The sequence below is a fragment of the Amblyomma mixtum genome, chromosome 4 (genome assembly GCF_055824585.1).
Source record: "Amblyomma mixtum isolate Tamu chromosome 4, ASM5582458v1, whole genome shotgun sequence".
NCBI lineage: Eukaryota > Metazoa > Arthropoda > Arachnida > Ixodida > Ixodidae > Amblyomma > Amblyomma mixtum.
In genome coordinates this window covers 87,971,473-87,985,124 of record NC_143015.1, presented here as the reverse complement: position 1 = coordinate 87,985,124, position 13,652 = coordinate 87,971,473, and the positions used below count along the sequence as shown (strand labels likewise).

The 13,652-nt window shown below is 46.6% G+C and overlaps 2 protein-coding genes across 2 annotated transcripts in view; one reads left to right on the top strand and one right to left on the bottom strand.

The window, feature by feature from the left end:
* The first annotated feature begins 522 nt into the window (after positions 1 to 522).
* LOC149347330 (uncharacterized) lies at positions 523 to 11,023 on the top strand. The gene is made up of 5 exons (XM_089587008.1): positions 523 to 610; positions 3,803 to 3,864; positions 5,872 to 5,967; positions 7,740 to 7,769; positions 10,967 to 11,023. Exons 1-5 carry the CDS (start codon positions 523 to 525, stop codon positions 11,021 to 11,023), a joined length of 333 nt encoding a protein of 110 aa, XP_089443134.1.
* The window catches only part of LOC149347329 (uncharacterized), a 75,618-nt gene continuing 64,052 nt past the window's right edge, over positions 2,087 to 13,652 (bottom strand). The window contains exons 2-4 of the mRNA XM_089587007.1: positions 3,770 to 3,836; positions 2,997 to 3,069; positions 2,087 to 2,494 (exon numbers count right to left, since the gene is read on the bottom strand). Coding sequence (XP_089443133.1) covers positions 2,276 to 2,494; positions 2,997 to 3,069; positions 3,770 to 3,836 — 359 coding nt within the window. The 3' untranslated portion in view covers positions 2,087 to 2,275. The remainder of the gene's footprint in view (positions 2,495 to 2,996; positions 3,070 to 3,769; positions 3,837 to 13,652) is intronic.

Genomic DNA, 13,652 nt, shown 5'->3' with positions numbered 1-13,652 from the left:
CCGAAAGCTAGGAAGATGCTTTGAATTGTGCGCTTTTACATACAGAAACATCCCGCAATGCACTGATTCGCAAGAGCCTCTAACTTCTTAGCGCTGCAATGCGTCGTCTTGCACTACTCGTCTTTTTTTTTTTTTTAAGATCCGGAATGGTGCTTATCGTCGATAAAAATCCTGTTCTTAAACACGTGCGGCCTGACTGGCGTGCAGCCTCAAATAGCGCAAAACCCCTCGCACTTTACGCCGAAGCACCAGCTCTCAGCGCCTTTTGTCCCTCACATGGTCTTGGCAGGTTTCAAGGTGTAGTCGTGCATGTTTCAAGTTACGTCACAGCTGCAGCCGGCTCTTCCTTTCCGTGTTCTCTCCGTGTCCTCGAGAGCTTCTTTGTAGGCGCCACAGCAGCAAGCGAGGGTGTGTGACCGTGAAAAAGTGTCGCACGTATAGAGGGCGTTAGTGCAAGAACGGCCGGCGTTTGCCGAGCACCATTTAGCCTATGATTGCTACAGTAGTCCGCTATCCACCGACATGAGAGTGACGACGCATTGCATCCTGCTCGCCGCCGCTTTTGTCGCGGTTGCCTGCGTGGATTCACCCGACATTCACCCGACCTGCCGTAAGTGTGATCTCATCCATATATTTCGCCTATTGCTGCGTCCATTTTTGGCTGATCCGACTGTCGCGGGCTGTATGCGGGCTGCGGCGCCTGTATTTAGGTTGAAGCGGAATACTAGAACATTCGTGTGCTGTGCGATATCAGCGCACGCTAACAAAAAAAAGTATATTTTTTTAGACCATTTGAAAATTAGGTGCGCTAGCAGTTCGGTTTTTCACTTCGGTTCGAGTGTTCAGATCTAGTGTCCACAGATGGCGGTTGTTCGGATGGCAATAATTCGTCAATATCCATATATGCCGAATTCGTCCTTCTCTACATTCATAGATCCCTGGGAGTCTTCTTACCACCCTTGGCGCAATGGTGCAGTAGTCAAGCAATGCACCACTGCCTTTCTATGGCAGGTGCTGCCATCACTGGGACTTGGGTTGCCACCTGACACGGTAGGCGGGTGAGGAGCCTGCCACAATACAGGCATGAGATAAACAGATAAACACAGAACAGCTCAACTCGGGGAATGAACACTAAGTGCAAGCGCATTATAAATGCTAGGGGGTCTGAATTAATCCTTAGCACTTCACTACGGCGTCTTTCACGTGTCGCTTAGGGTCGTTAAACCCCACAAGTTATTTTCACGTTCTTCGGTTTTGGAGCCAAAGTCATGGCGCCTCACTTGCGTCAACGGCCAGATTCAATTTAGTTTAACAAGCCTGCGAGGAGACACGTCTCCATAGATCGTCATCTCTTATTAGAGGCTCTTCTGTATAATCCTCGAGTAAAGCAAAATGCATACAGCAGAAACGGATAACGGGCCACGAATAGGCACCCCGGTACCAGATTATTTTGAAAGCCATTAATACCGGCGGCCAAGGAGCATAGCGCACGCCCCGCTAATTTTCTCCTATTTTCTGACACAGGGCGCAAATTCTGCGCTTTCACAAACGCTTCCTTGCTTTCATTTCAGAAACTCTAAGCAAGAGTTTTAATTACTTCCTTCGTCTTCAAGGAAAACGCCAACTTTTTCTGTGTTGTATTCGTTATACGTTTCTGGAGAACGCACCTACAGTAAGGAAAATTGCCGGCGTGTGCGCCATTCTTTCTCTCTAGCGACAGAGTGGCTAGCTGTATAGAAATATCACAATGCCCGCTAGCTGCTGTTGTAACGTGTATTGATAGTGGTGCTCTTTTCTTTGTTTCGCCCCAAAGGGACTGTAAATGGGACGCAGCCACCAATGCATCTGGATGGCAAGCGTTATCGCAAGGTTTAATTAGTGTGCGAGTTAGTTTTAACCGCCTGTTTTTCCGTGGGCATCACCACTGCCTAAAGCCTATAACACAAAAATCGAAAACCAATAAATTACATCCCGCCAAATGTCAATCCCCCCACCCCTTTACCTATATCAGTTCGTTTGTGTAATTCATGTTGCCTGAAAAAAAAAATCGTGAACCGTTCTCTCCCCGACGAGTAACGAAGCACAATTGACGGTTAAAACAAAGGTTTATTTCCGTGCTCAAAAGGAAGCGCTCGAAACTGCCACCAATCCACTCAAGCAAGGCAAAGAACCAGCACTGAAGCACAGAACAAAGCATGGCTCCAAGTCTGGCCTGCACAGTAGGGAATGCTGCGGTGGTTCGCTCTAAAACAGCACTACGATGACTACGACGGAGTTATACGCTGGCCACAAGTGGACCATCGCTGCAGGAGCAGGGAAGGCACCGGTTTCCCCACGCATGGTCCAGGAACGTCTCGGCGGCTGGCCCGCGCCGCTGGAACGACACTGTCGGCAGGATGCGAGACCGCGCTGCAAAAGACCAGCTTCTGCTTGCTCCGCGCTTTACCTTGCCTCCCCAATAGTGGTCACGTGCGCACTCCACTGGACGATGAACCTGTAAAATATCCGCAGAACTGTTGCGTAGTCTCATAGGTGCACTTGCTTCCAGCGGAACAAAAAAAAAAGAAAGCACGTGTGAGAGCCAGCGAGGTACACATCCTCATCCGTTGAGTAATCAATAAAGCATTAGAGCATCATTAAAGACATTTCTACAGCTGAGCAAGTCTGAGCCAAGTTGTGGTATCCTCTATGTGGTATCTGCTTTTACAGATTCATTTGACTACATTAAGACCAAAGCATCGTTTTTGGCGACAGCAGGCCGCCGCTCAAAGCTTGTAAATTGTTACGTTTAAGCAGAAACTTTACAAGAATAGACCTCTCGATCACATGACAATTTTTGTACTGAGTTCGCATGGAAACCCCGCTGAACAATCTTGTGAAAACATCGCGACTGACAAGGCATATTCAATTTGCTGCAGCCTTTGCAGCGTACACATCAATGCGACAACGGTGCGACGATTTATAGCGAGTCACGGCAATGCAATGAGCCGGAGTACCTGAATCAATTCTGGCGTGAAAGTGCCCGTGCTTGTGTCGCCTGTACAAGGCACAGCTCCATAAGTTTTGGCTCTGGAAAGAAAACATGCGGAAGAAGGAAAGAACGTAAAGCAAACCCCTTCCCTTGTGCAATGCGACACCACCGCGTCTGGTGCGCACAGCGAACCCGGATTTACGACCCCTGATCTACCGCCGCGTATGACTCGTGGACTTCCTAGTGTAATGCAACTCTTGGACCAGAGGCACACGATAACTTATAATTAAAATTGACGCGCCAGCAGCAGTGCAGATTGAGCTATTTTATTGAGCGACTACGGAGCCCTAAGTGTTGGGTTCAATGCTGGCAAAAAAAAAAGCTTTCTGACTGACTCGACCCAATTCACAAACTATATAAAGTTCCGTGTTTTCAATGAGTACAGTCGGGGACCACAGTTTATGGACCACGTGTCCCTGAAACGAAGCCCATAACTGCGCAATTACCCGGTGACTGGAGACCACACTTGTGGAGGTGAAAGTCAAACTTTTGTTCTTTCATCTCCTCAAGTGAACTCTCCAGAGGCCGTCTAATACAAGAGCTAATCGGCTTCGTTTGAGGAACACGTGGTCCAGAAACTTGTCCCCCACTGTACGTATGATCTAGTTCTAACTCGCCGTCGATCATTACCAACCAGGCAAAGACCTCTAATAAAGATCTAGAATTGGAGTCTTTCCACCCCCTTCCTATGGAGAAGTAGAAATTTTAGCTCCCTTGCGTTTACAAATCCCGCTGTACCTACAAACTGCATTCCTCACTCTTCTTTTCCAGGGCTCGATGACCGGAGGCTCAAGACTGTGGTCGCCTGCGTGAAACGGAACGGCGGTGCTGCGGTTAGTAAACCCTTTCCCATACTCAACATAGCTCAGTGAAAACTTCGAGCCTACTGTAGTTCCAAGCGGAACTCTAGAAAGTTTGGATTATTGGGGTTTAAAGTCACAAAGCGGCTCAGGCTATGAGGGACGCCGTAGTGAAGGGCTCCGGAAATTTCGACCACCTGGGGATCTTTAACGTGCACTGACAGCGCACAGTACACGGGCCTCTAGAATTTCGCCTCCATAGAAATTCGACCGCCGCGGCCGGGATCGCCACCTCGTGTTTCGGGTCAGCAGCCGAGCGCCATAACCACTGAGCCACCGCGGCGGCCTTCAATATTCGAATGAACTCGAACAGCTCTACTCTCTCTAGAATCAACTCTAGAAAGTGTTTAAGGATCACCCATATTCAGTTTTCGCAACGGCACAGGTTGTCAACGCAATATTTGCGGCGCAGGCCCTCAATATGTAATTATGTTTTTAGGCTGTTATCGGTTATTTTCTCTACACAGTGCACAAAATCTCACAACATGTTGCGAAACTTCTGGCTGCCGGGTCTTGCATTTAAAATTGCCTACTTCGATGGCATTTCTGTGGATATCTACGTTAAGGTGAAGTCGCGTGGGCCGGAGCCCAGATTTTAGAAATCTTTTAAAGACCCAAAGAGGCATGGCTGAACAGTTTGTTCCCTGCACATAGGCAAGGTTCGGTGCCCAAACTGGCCAATTCCTCAGCGATCAAGTTCAGAATGCGAAAGTTAGTAGTAATGACTAACGTTAACGACTGCTCCATTGACTTTCATGCCAATGTGCCTGTAGGATTTTTAATCCGAAAGCGTTGAGATTGTAATGCGGTATCTGATTTCTTCAAAACGAAATCTGATTGGTCAAGAGAGGGCACGTCACTCTGTGACGCCATTACAACCTGGCCTGATGGGCTATACCGACTGTTCGCGACAGGTCACACCACTTTGTGAGCAACCTGCCCACCTTTTTGCAGGTGGCCCCCAAAATTTGGAAATCGGCCCACTTCTAATTCGGAAAGCAGGCCCACTCCCCACAAATGTATTAAGAAGGATTAGTATGTTGCATTATTACAAATTCATATAATCTAATGGAAAGTACTGAAACATTCTAGAAGGTGATGACTCGGGCATATAATGTAAGGGCAATGGAATCGGTGCCAACCAAATTTTCGGAGCGAAAATTACAAGGACATTAGACCATCACTGTAGACACCATAGTAGGCAACCTAAAGGCTAACGCATTTTATTTAAGAATGTGGTTAAGAATGCCACCGAGTCTCTTTTAGAGAATGCATGCATGCCACTAGCCCTGAAAGCGTTCCTAGTTATTGGAAATTAAGGGCTGTAAAGAAGTTAACGCACTTCCTTGAGGCGCATGGAAATGTGGAAATGTGTACGAACTTTTGCGTTGTTTAGTGATGCGCTATCGCTAATTCACCTTATCGCTACCCCTGTCATTTTCCTTCACATAAAAAAAATCAAACTGACAGCCAAATAAGCCTAGCTGGCATTTTCCTGGCTAAAAAATTGCTTCCGTGCGAACTGACAGGAGCAATTTTCATCGTTTAGTTTCCTCGCAAGCGCTGGCTTTCGGAAAGAAAACCGGCATTCATATGTTGGTATTTTACTTTTTCCTTGTTTCCAACGGAAATCTACAATCGGAACGGCCTTGATATACACGTCATGAGTTCAATGTGTTGGTGTTCTGTTGGGTTTTATGGTACATAGGCAGCTAAAGCCTTCATGCGCCAAGTTTTCTGTAGAATATTTACAAATGCGAAATATTATCGATGGTATAGATGGACTAAAAGATTGTACAGTCTAGTAATAAAAGGAGAAGAAATTTCGAAATTGCTAATTGCCTCAATGTGTTTCCGGGCCGATGGAACGAGCAATGCCGGCTTCTCTAAATGGGAGAGATTAAACCATTGGGTTAAACAAACTCGGCCCTTTAAACCTGATATACTCAAGGGAGCTGACTATAGCGTTCCTTCCCACAGATCACCGACAAACTGAACACAGCACGCGACCGCCTGCGGTGCCCAGATATCGAATGCGGTGTGCGCAAAATCTGCAAGAAAAACAATGGCAGTTTGGTGAGTACAATGCAGATACCTACGGCCTCACTAGAACAAAGCGATGACAGCTGTCAAGGGAAATAATGGACACAAATACAATGTTTCAGATTATCGCCACGTCTTATACTCCACCTTTACTCCCCTGGTGATGTCCTCGAAAACGCCTCGCAACTATATGTTAATCCCCAATAACTGATCTTGGCTCGGAAGCATCTCCAATGTCTGCAAAGTGTTTAAGACACTACAAAAGCCTAAAATTACCACAACGGTGGCGTAATACTTTCAGCATCCGCATCAGCATCTGAGCATCCTAGCTACCCATCCATGATAAAAGGGTTTCAAGCGAAGCTTCGGCATAACAAAAAACAACATGTTATAGATGACATTTTGCAAATTCAACATTAAATTCAACATTCAATTATTCAACATCTCCAAAAGTACAGAGATAGTTTCCTTTCGCAAATGTCGTCAAAATGTGGAATATGTGTTGTCATGAACGTTACCGCATATAAATCTTTATAGTATTCTAACTACCCTTCGCTGTAAGGCTGCTAGTCTATCGTTGACAGTCTTGTTCGCAGTTTTCCGGACTAAATAACAATAATTAAAGTGGGAATGTGTAAGCAAGAAATATAACGGCTTTTTGAGTCTGGCAGCGATAAAACCTATTTTCATTCTCATGTTACCCAAATGATACCATGTTAGGTTCGACTGAAATGTAAACCTAAGAATGAAGGATGATCTAAGCGCTCAAGGAATGCATCACTACATAAAGGTTTATACTGTGAATGGGATTGCCTTTTGCTGGAAACATTAGTTTTGTTTTCTTTGTAGTTATATTGTTTTCAGAGACCCATAAAACGAGCTCGCGCAACTGCGTAATCGACATCGTCTCAGGTTGCTGAGGACTCGCTCCAGAATTTAAAAACTCATACCTCGCTTTCCGTCGAAATGTTAACGAAGTCATTCCTGTACGTAAGAAAAACGGGCCGAGTACGCAGCCCTTCGGCACACCGTATTTAATATTACCTTTCTCGCGATACAACGCGATGTACTGAAGTCAAATGTGACCTAGAATGTCTTTGCTGTGCTGTGCCTCTGAAACCATATACTTAAATCTTACTGAACAGGATAGTATGCTTTGTAAAATCGGATGCCGTCCGAAAATTACCAATGACCGTCTTGTATGAGCAGCAATTCATTTTCAGTCGACTCGCCCTTGTGAAATCCGCACTGCTCTTGAACAATAACCATATGATTTTGTAGCCACAACACAATAAACGCCTTAGTTTAGCAAGCACCTCAAACGCGCCACGGGTGCAGAGACTAACGACCTGAAAAGCAAGGAGACAAGGATATTGGGTAGAGCGGAACGATTCCGGAATCGTAATTAGGTGACTATGGCTACGGAGGTTTCCAGTAAGCGACCAACCCCGTGGCCTGAGATGTGTGCGATAGCTATGAACGAATGAAGTATGCGCGATGTTACGAGGCATAGATACCGTCAAAAGTAAATGGAAAGCAATATTATCGAAAAATTTTTTTCATTGGCCTCCCAATTCATGCATCCTTGAATACATAGGTGCAGACTAATTGTGATTATACGAATTGCAGTCTGCACCAACAAACATGGGCCATTATGGACAACAAACATGGACTTTTGACAAAGTCGCCTTCCATTTACTTTTGACGGCGACTGTACATGAGGAATAGCAGTCAATGCCATCAAACTAATTGTCCGTATTCTCAAAGGTACTGTGCGATATAACATGTTCCTATCTTCTTTGCAGGCGACCCACACTACTAAGGAGTTCTTCACGGTAAGTGAATCAAAAATAAGCGAAATGATAAAATAATTTGATCTGCTCCTTTCAGCTTTATTTCATTCTACTCAACCATACGCCTCTACTCTGCTGTATTATAGAGGGAAATCAACGCAATGTGTTTTCTCTTTCCAGCATGCTTGGCACATTTTCTGGTTTCTACAAACCTTTACTGAAGTCGGAAGAGACGAGCTGAATGTCATTTGCACGAGCGCTCGCATGCGCACAAAATTTAGGAAGAGTTAAGAAGAGGGCGTCAACCGCCTTGTATTGACGGTCCAAGGAAACAGCCTGGAGGAAGCTTGAATTAGAAATGTTACAGCGCAAACAAAATGTTAGCGCTTGTGTGTGTATTTCGTCTCTCTTGTTCGTGTCTTTGTTTGCGCTATAACATTTCTAATTCAAGAGGAACTACCAACTCGCCAAACAGGAAGTTTTAATGGAGGAAGCTGCGTCGAGCGTTCGTCCGAGCGCCGTTTTCGCCGCAATTGTTCCCCTTTGACGTGTTTTACGCAGTCCGGCGGCATAGAGTCGCGTCCTCAATGAGGGGGGGGGGGGTCTACTAGTGCCCAGCTTTTGCAGGAAATAAAGCATTAGTGACCACAGCCCTGTAGGTGCATTGCTAGTGAAGAGAAATATTAGTAGTCTGTACTTGTAGTGATGAGAATAAACAAGTGGCTGCCCTCCCCGTTGTACTTGGCCGTGAACAACCCCTGACGTATGAAAAAGGATGAGTAACTACAGGAAACAACGCGATAATCTGCCAAGCATAGCGCCGCTGGCTGGGCGATGTACCGTCCAGGCTGCATGGTTTGTTTCTAGCTTGTACAGTGGAGACCTTGTTACTTTACTAAAGGTAAAAAGTGGTTTGAAGGTAAGAAGACCGCCAGTCCTTACCTGTAACGACCATTTCAGCTTCAGGGAAGCTGTAAGGGCTCCACTGTACGAGCTAGAAGCAAACCATGCAGCCTGGTTACTTTTGACAAAGACTGTACTCAATGCCTGGTCATGTGTCCAAGCAAACGAGGGTCCACGCTTTACATAGTGTTTCACCTAAGACTTTACACAGAGTTTAAAGAAAGGCTTTGAGTTGGAAGAGTTTTTTTTTTCGGCGTAGCGTTGCCTGCGGTGCAGTATAACACAATACAGTGCTAACTAGCCAGCTGGATAACTAATGCTGAAAGGTTAACGTTTTGAGTATTAGAGTTAGGCTCCTTACTTATTTCGAGGCGTAGAGCCCAACTTACGTAACATCCATACCAGTCTTAAGAATTTCAAAAACGTGGTTATTCTCAGCGCTGTGGGCATACAAATTTTGGCTATTTCGACGTGCTAGGTGAACTGCAGAGGTTCCTTTGCCTGCAAGCTTCTCGAAAATGCATGTATTTTGGAGCGATTTAGACAAAATTTATGTGGCCACAGCGTCGAGGCTAAGCGCGTTTTCGAAATCCCTAAGACTGATATAGATATTACTTCCGGTGGACTAAACGTCACTCAATATTTAAAGAGCCTATCGGTCATAGCTAAAAGTAGCATTAGTCAACCAGCCTGCTAGTTAGCACCTCGGCTGTATTTTGATGTTCTAGACCCCTACGCCAGCTAGCAACAAAATAAGCAAAGGAATCGAGGTCGTCCGACTCACCAGCACAGCTACAAGCCAATGTTTGCCCACGCTAGGGCAGTTGAGATACGTTCTCCTCCACGGCCTCGCCCCGCTGGCTAAGACCGGAGCATCGCGCCGAACAGTCCATGCGCGCCGAAGAGGAGAGTTGTCTCCTCCGCGCGCGCGCGTAGCAATCACGCCGTCTGCGGCGCTCGTGTCACTGACGCCGGCGCCCTCCCTTGTTGGTCACGGTGAAGCAAACCACAGGGGACGAGCGGGGCAGGACCCCACAGGTGAAGCACCCTGCATGCAACATGAAAGGGAGACAGGCCGCATACAACAAGAAAGGGAGACAGGCTGAAATCCGTGAGGGCCAAATTTTGTTGGACATTTATGGCATAATTTCATTACATTTATAGCAAAAAAGTGCAGTGTGCACGCGAAACAAAAGGTCCAGTAAGGCGGAAAGAAACACGGTTGCGCTCTCCCCCCGTGCAGTCATCTGAATGGCGCCATTATAAAAAAAACCGCTCGCTCACAAATGGCTGACCATTGGGAGCACTGCACTGGTGCTGGCTTTCTTATGAACACATCATAGTGCTTTGCCTGTAATGTCTTAGGGGCAAGCACTCCGAAAGAGTAAGGCACCAAATTTCAAAGGTATGAAAAGTTTGCCGAATGCTTTCTAAGCGTTGACGAAACTACACAGCGAAATGCGGAAGCCACACACTAATTTCTGATAATTAAGATAATTCGCCGCTTTTCTGGTGCTCGCCACGCCTGGAAATACCATGCCGCCAAAGCCATAATTTTGCCCTAAAAAGGTTATTATTGAAAATTTTTCGCTGAAACACCCAATATAACAAAGAAAGTATACAAATTTAGAACATACCACATAAATTAGTGAAAATATTTAAACGACAATCCAAAAGACGAAAGAAGCGACCAGTTAAAGTAAGGTCTCAATCAAACAGGCATTTCAGTATAACAAGCAATATAAACGCATGTAAACAAGCATTTAAATATCAAAGTAACACACAAGGCTGTTCAAAAGAGAACACTGCCGCAGTTACTTAAAGTGGAACGCCGACTTATCAGGGGTTCGCTGAATTGTGCAACACAAGCAGTGCACCGCACGTAGAAAATTATGTAACCGACCTTGCGTTTCAGAATACAGCAATTCGCCAGCTTACCCGAATGCCGTACAGCCGGCTACCCCGAGCGATTTTATGCTTGGAGACATACCTGCTTCTTTCGCGAAGCATTATGACTAATCTGACACCGAGTGTCATCGTCGTTACTTCGGAAGATGATAACCGTGTGCACTTTAGTAAATATTAGGCCGAAAGATCTCCCGAAGGGGGGAGGAATTCGTCCCCAAGCCTAGTAGTGTCAACTGTGCTTAAAAGCGCCGCTACAGGGCTTGGAAGCTAACCAGTCGGGCTTCATATTTTTGACATACTGCACGTTAAAGAATACCAGGAGGTCTAAATTAATCACCAGCGCTCGCTTATGGTGTCTTAAAGCCTGTGTGTCCCTTCTAGATGTTAAACCCCAGATAACAGTTAGTCTGCTTGGTACTGTTTTTCAGGAAGAGGAAAAAGCGATCATCCGCGGCCTCTTCGCAACCTGCCGCGAGGAATCTTGAATGAGCTGCTCCTCCTCCATGCAACGAGCTTAAAGTTCGCAGCGACTTACCACTGCCTCCCGGTCAACATCACCTAAGGAAGACATGTGTGAGGTCCCTCGACTGCAATAAAAATGAAATGTGCACTGAAAGGACGACTGGATAAGTTTGAGAATGTTGTTCAAATGTTTTTGCAGTAGCATCTAAAATGGTGACGTAATCGACGATTGAATTTTCCGCTTCTCAGAGCAGCAGAGGAGTGCGGCGAAGTTCAGTGAGACGTCACGGGAGGACTAAAATTACCGCTCCCGTGAGCCACACCCTGCAGTGCCTCGCTGGATGCTGCCAAACAACGCTCGGCAGGCTTTGGTTTTTTTACTTCAAAGAAGGCGTTTATGCGATGGAAATGTGCAGACACAGTTGAAGACGACATCAGTAATAATCATTCCAAATCATAATTACACTTACTGGAAGATGGACAATTCATGAGGACACGCGCTGTCCAGAGCCCGTGGCGACACATCCTGTCCACGCCACTCGTGATGCAAGAAATGTTTTCGCATTAACACTTCCACCACACAGATTGGTTATTCTTTAAAATACTGATCGAAATTAGGAAACCCAAGAATCCCGCAACACATTCTGCGTGCGTGAAGAGCGCAGCAGCGAAGGTATGCAGAAGAATGGAAGTCTGGGCGAGTTGGTACTGATTCATAATTTTTGCAACAGCACTACACAACGAGGGCAACGAGCAAAGAGTGACACATCATTGGAGAGAAAAACTGGTGTGTCAGTGCTGCATCTGTAACTATAACAGCTAAGAAAAATGAGCCTGCTGCATAGTGGATAACGCCTCGGGGAACGCACCTTGATTTGTGGTGATTTTATCTGTGATAGACACGCTTGAGTGTGACGCCTTTACTGACGCTGCGTATGTTCGTAGATGCCTGGGTTGTATAAAAAGAAGAGTTTTTTTTTTCAATAAAACAGAGTTGTTTAGCGCCGTCTTTGTCACTCTTTTCTCGGCGTCCTCGTTGTGTAGCGCTGTTGCAAAAATTATGAATCAGTACCAACTCACCCAGACTTCCATTCCTCTGCAGTATATTTCTTGTACTTGGGCTTCCTTTATGTGTCAAAATTTGGACATACACAGCGATGAGTGGTGATAGCACTGCTGGGATGTGCGTGTCTGCCGTGCTCGGACAGCGTCATGGCATTGCCGTCATGACATCTGCCCTCAAGACCTACAAGCCCTGTTTGGATGGCTTCGACCGTCTTTAGAAAAAACAGCGCAGGAACAGGGACACAAGAAAAGAAGACGACGGGAATGTGGTAGTAACACCTCCGCGCCTGCTTCCCAACAATGTTTTCCACTTTTGGCCACACGAAGAGGATATGCAAGATTTTGAAAAAGTGAGTGGTGGCGACAGGCGAGGTTCTTTAAGGCGTGAATTCCTGTCGCAGCACTTCGTCTGTAGCAAGACTTTAATCAGCACAGCTATCGTGATTAGACAACATACCAGATCACAGAATTCCTTTGGAATGTGGTCCGCAAGTCTCTTCCCAAGCCCACTAGACGTCCTCCCACTGATGACAAGTTTCTGGTACTGGGTGATATAACCGTGGTTGCCAAGCAGCAGAGGACTCTGCGTCTCGGGCCTAAGTTTTGCTTGGACCCTGATGTGGAAACCGTTAAGATGTTAGCATCGCACGCGACGTGTCAAGTAAGGCCAAGGTTGAGGACAGGAACCGATGTGAGTCGGAATGTGTTGATGCTGTTGCTAGTAGTGGCCGGACTAGAGGGCAGCGCAATCAGTTTCGCTCCTTAGTGAACTACCTGCGTGACAATTGCGTGCGCGTTGTGCAGTCCGATAAAGAAGGGTTCTTTGTCGTACTATCTGAAGACCATTTCGCTAGTAAGGCTAGTGAAGCCGTGCTAAAGAATTTCAAAAGAGTTATAAGGGACCCGAAGAGGTGTAAGATGAAGGCCGAAGAATTATTGCAGAGGTTCAGTCTTGAAGGCTTGGTTAAGAGAGTGAAAAAAGCTGAGGTCTCAGTGCTGGAAATGTTCTTTTCAGCGAATACTCATAAGCCAGTGTTGTGTCCCCTTATTGCTTTGTGTGTGTGCGCCCCCTCCTAACGACCACTCGCATTCCCCTCCTAACGACACTCGCATTCCCCTCCTAACGACAGTTCGCATCCTCCTCCTAACGACCACCGCGTCCTCCTCCTAACGACCACGACAGTTGCCCCTCGTCGCACGCTGTCGCCAGAGGCCCCCCCACGGTGCGCCCCCGCACCCTCCTCCTGTTCTGGGAAGCCACTCCCTCCCGTGGACGCTTCAGCTCCCTCCTTTCTTCGGGCGGCCAGTTCGGCTCCTGCCTCGGTCGACGCTGGTCGCACCCTCATCGGCTCTAAATAAACGAAGTCTAAAAGTACCGTGTGCGTCTTTCGCTGCATTCAACACAGCGACCGGACACGACAGTGGCGACGAGAAAGTGGATTCGACCCGCGCTACGCAACGCTATTGACAAGCCATGGCTACGCGAGGGTTTCCCAATCAGATACCAGAATTCAACGGCTCATCGTGGTCATCGTGGGTTGGACGCCTTCAGTTCTACTTTGAAGCTAACAACATCACAGACCCAGC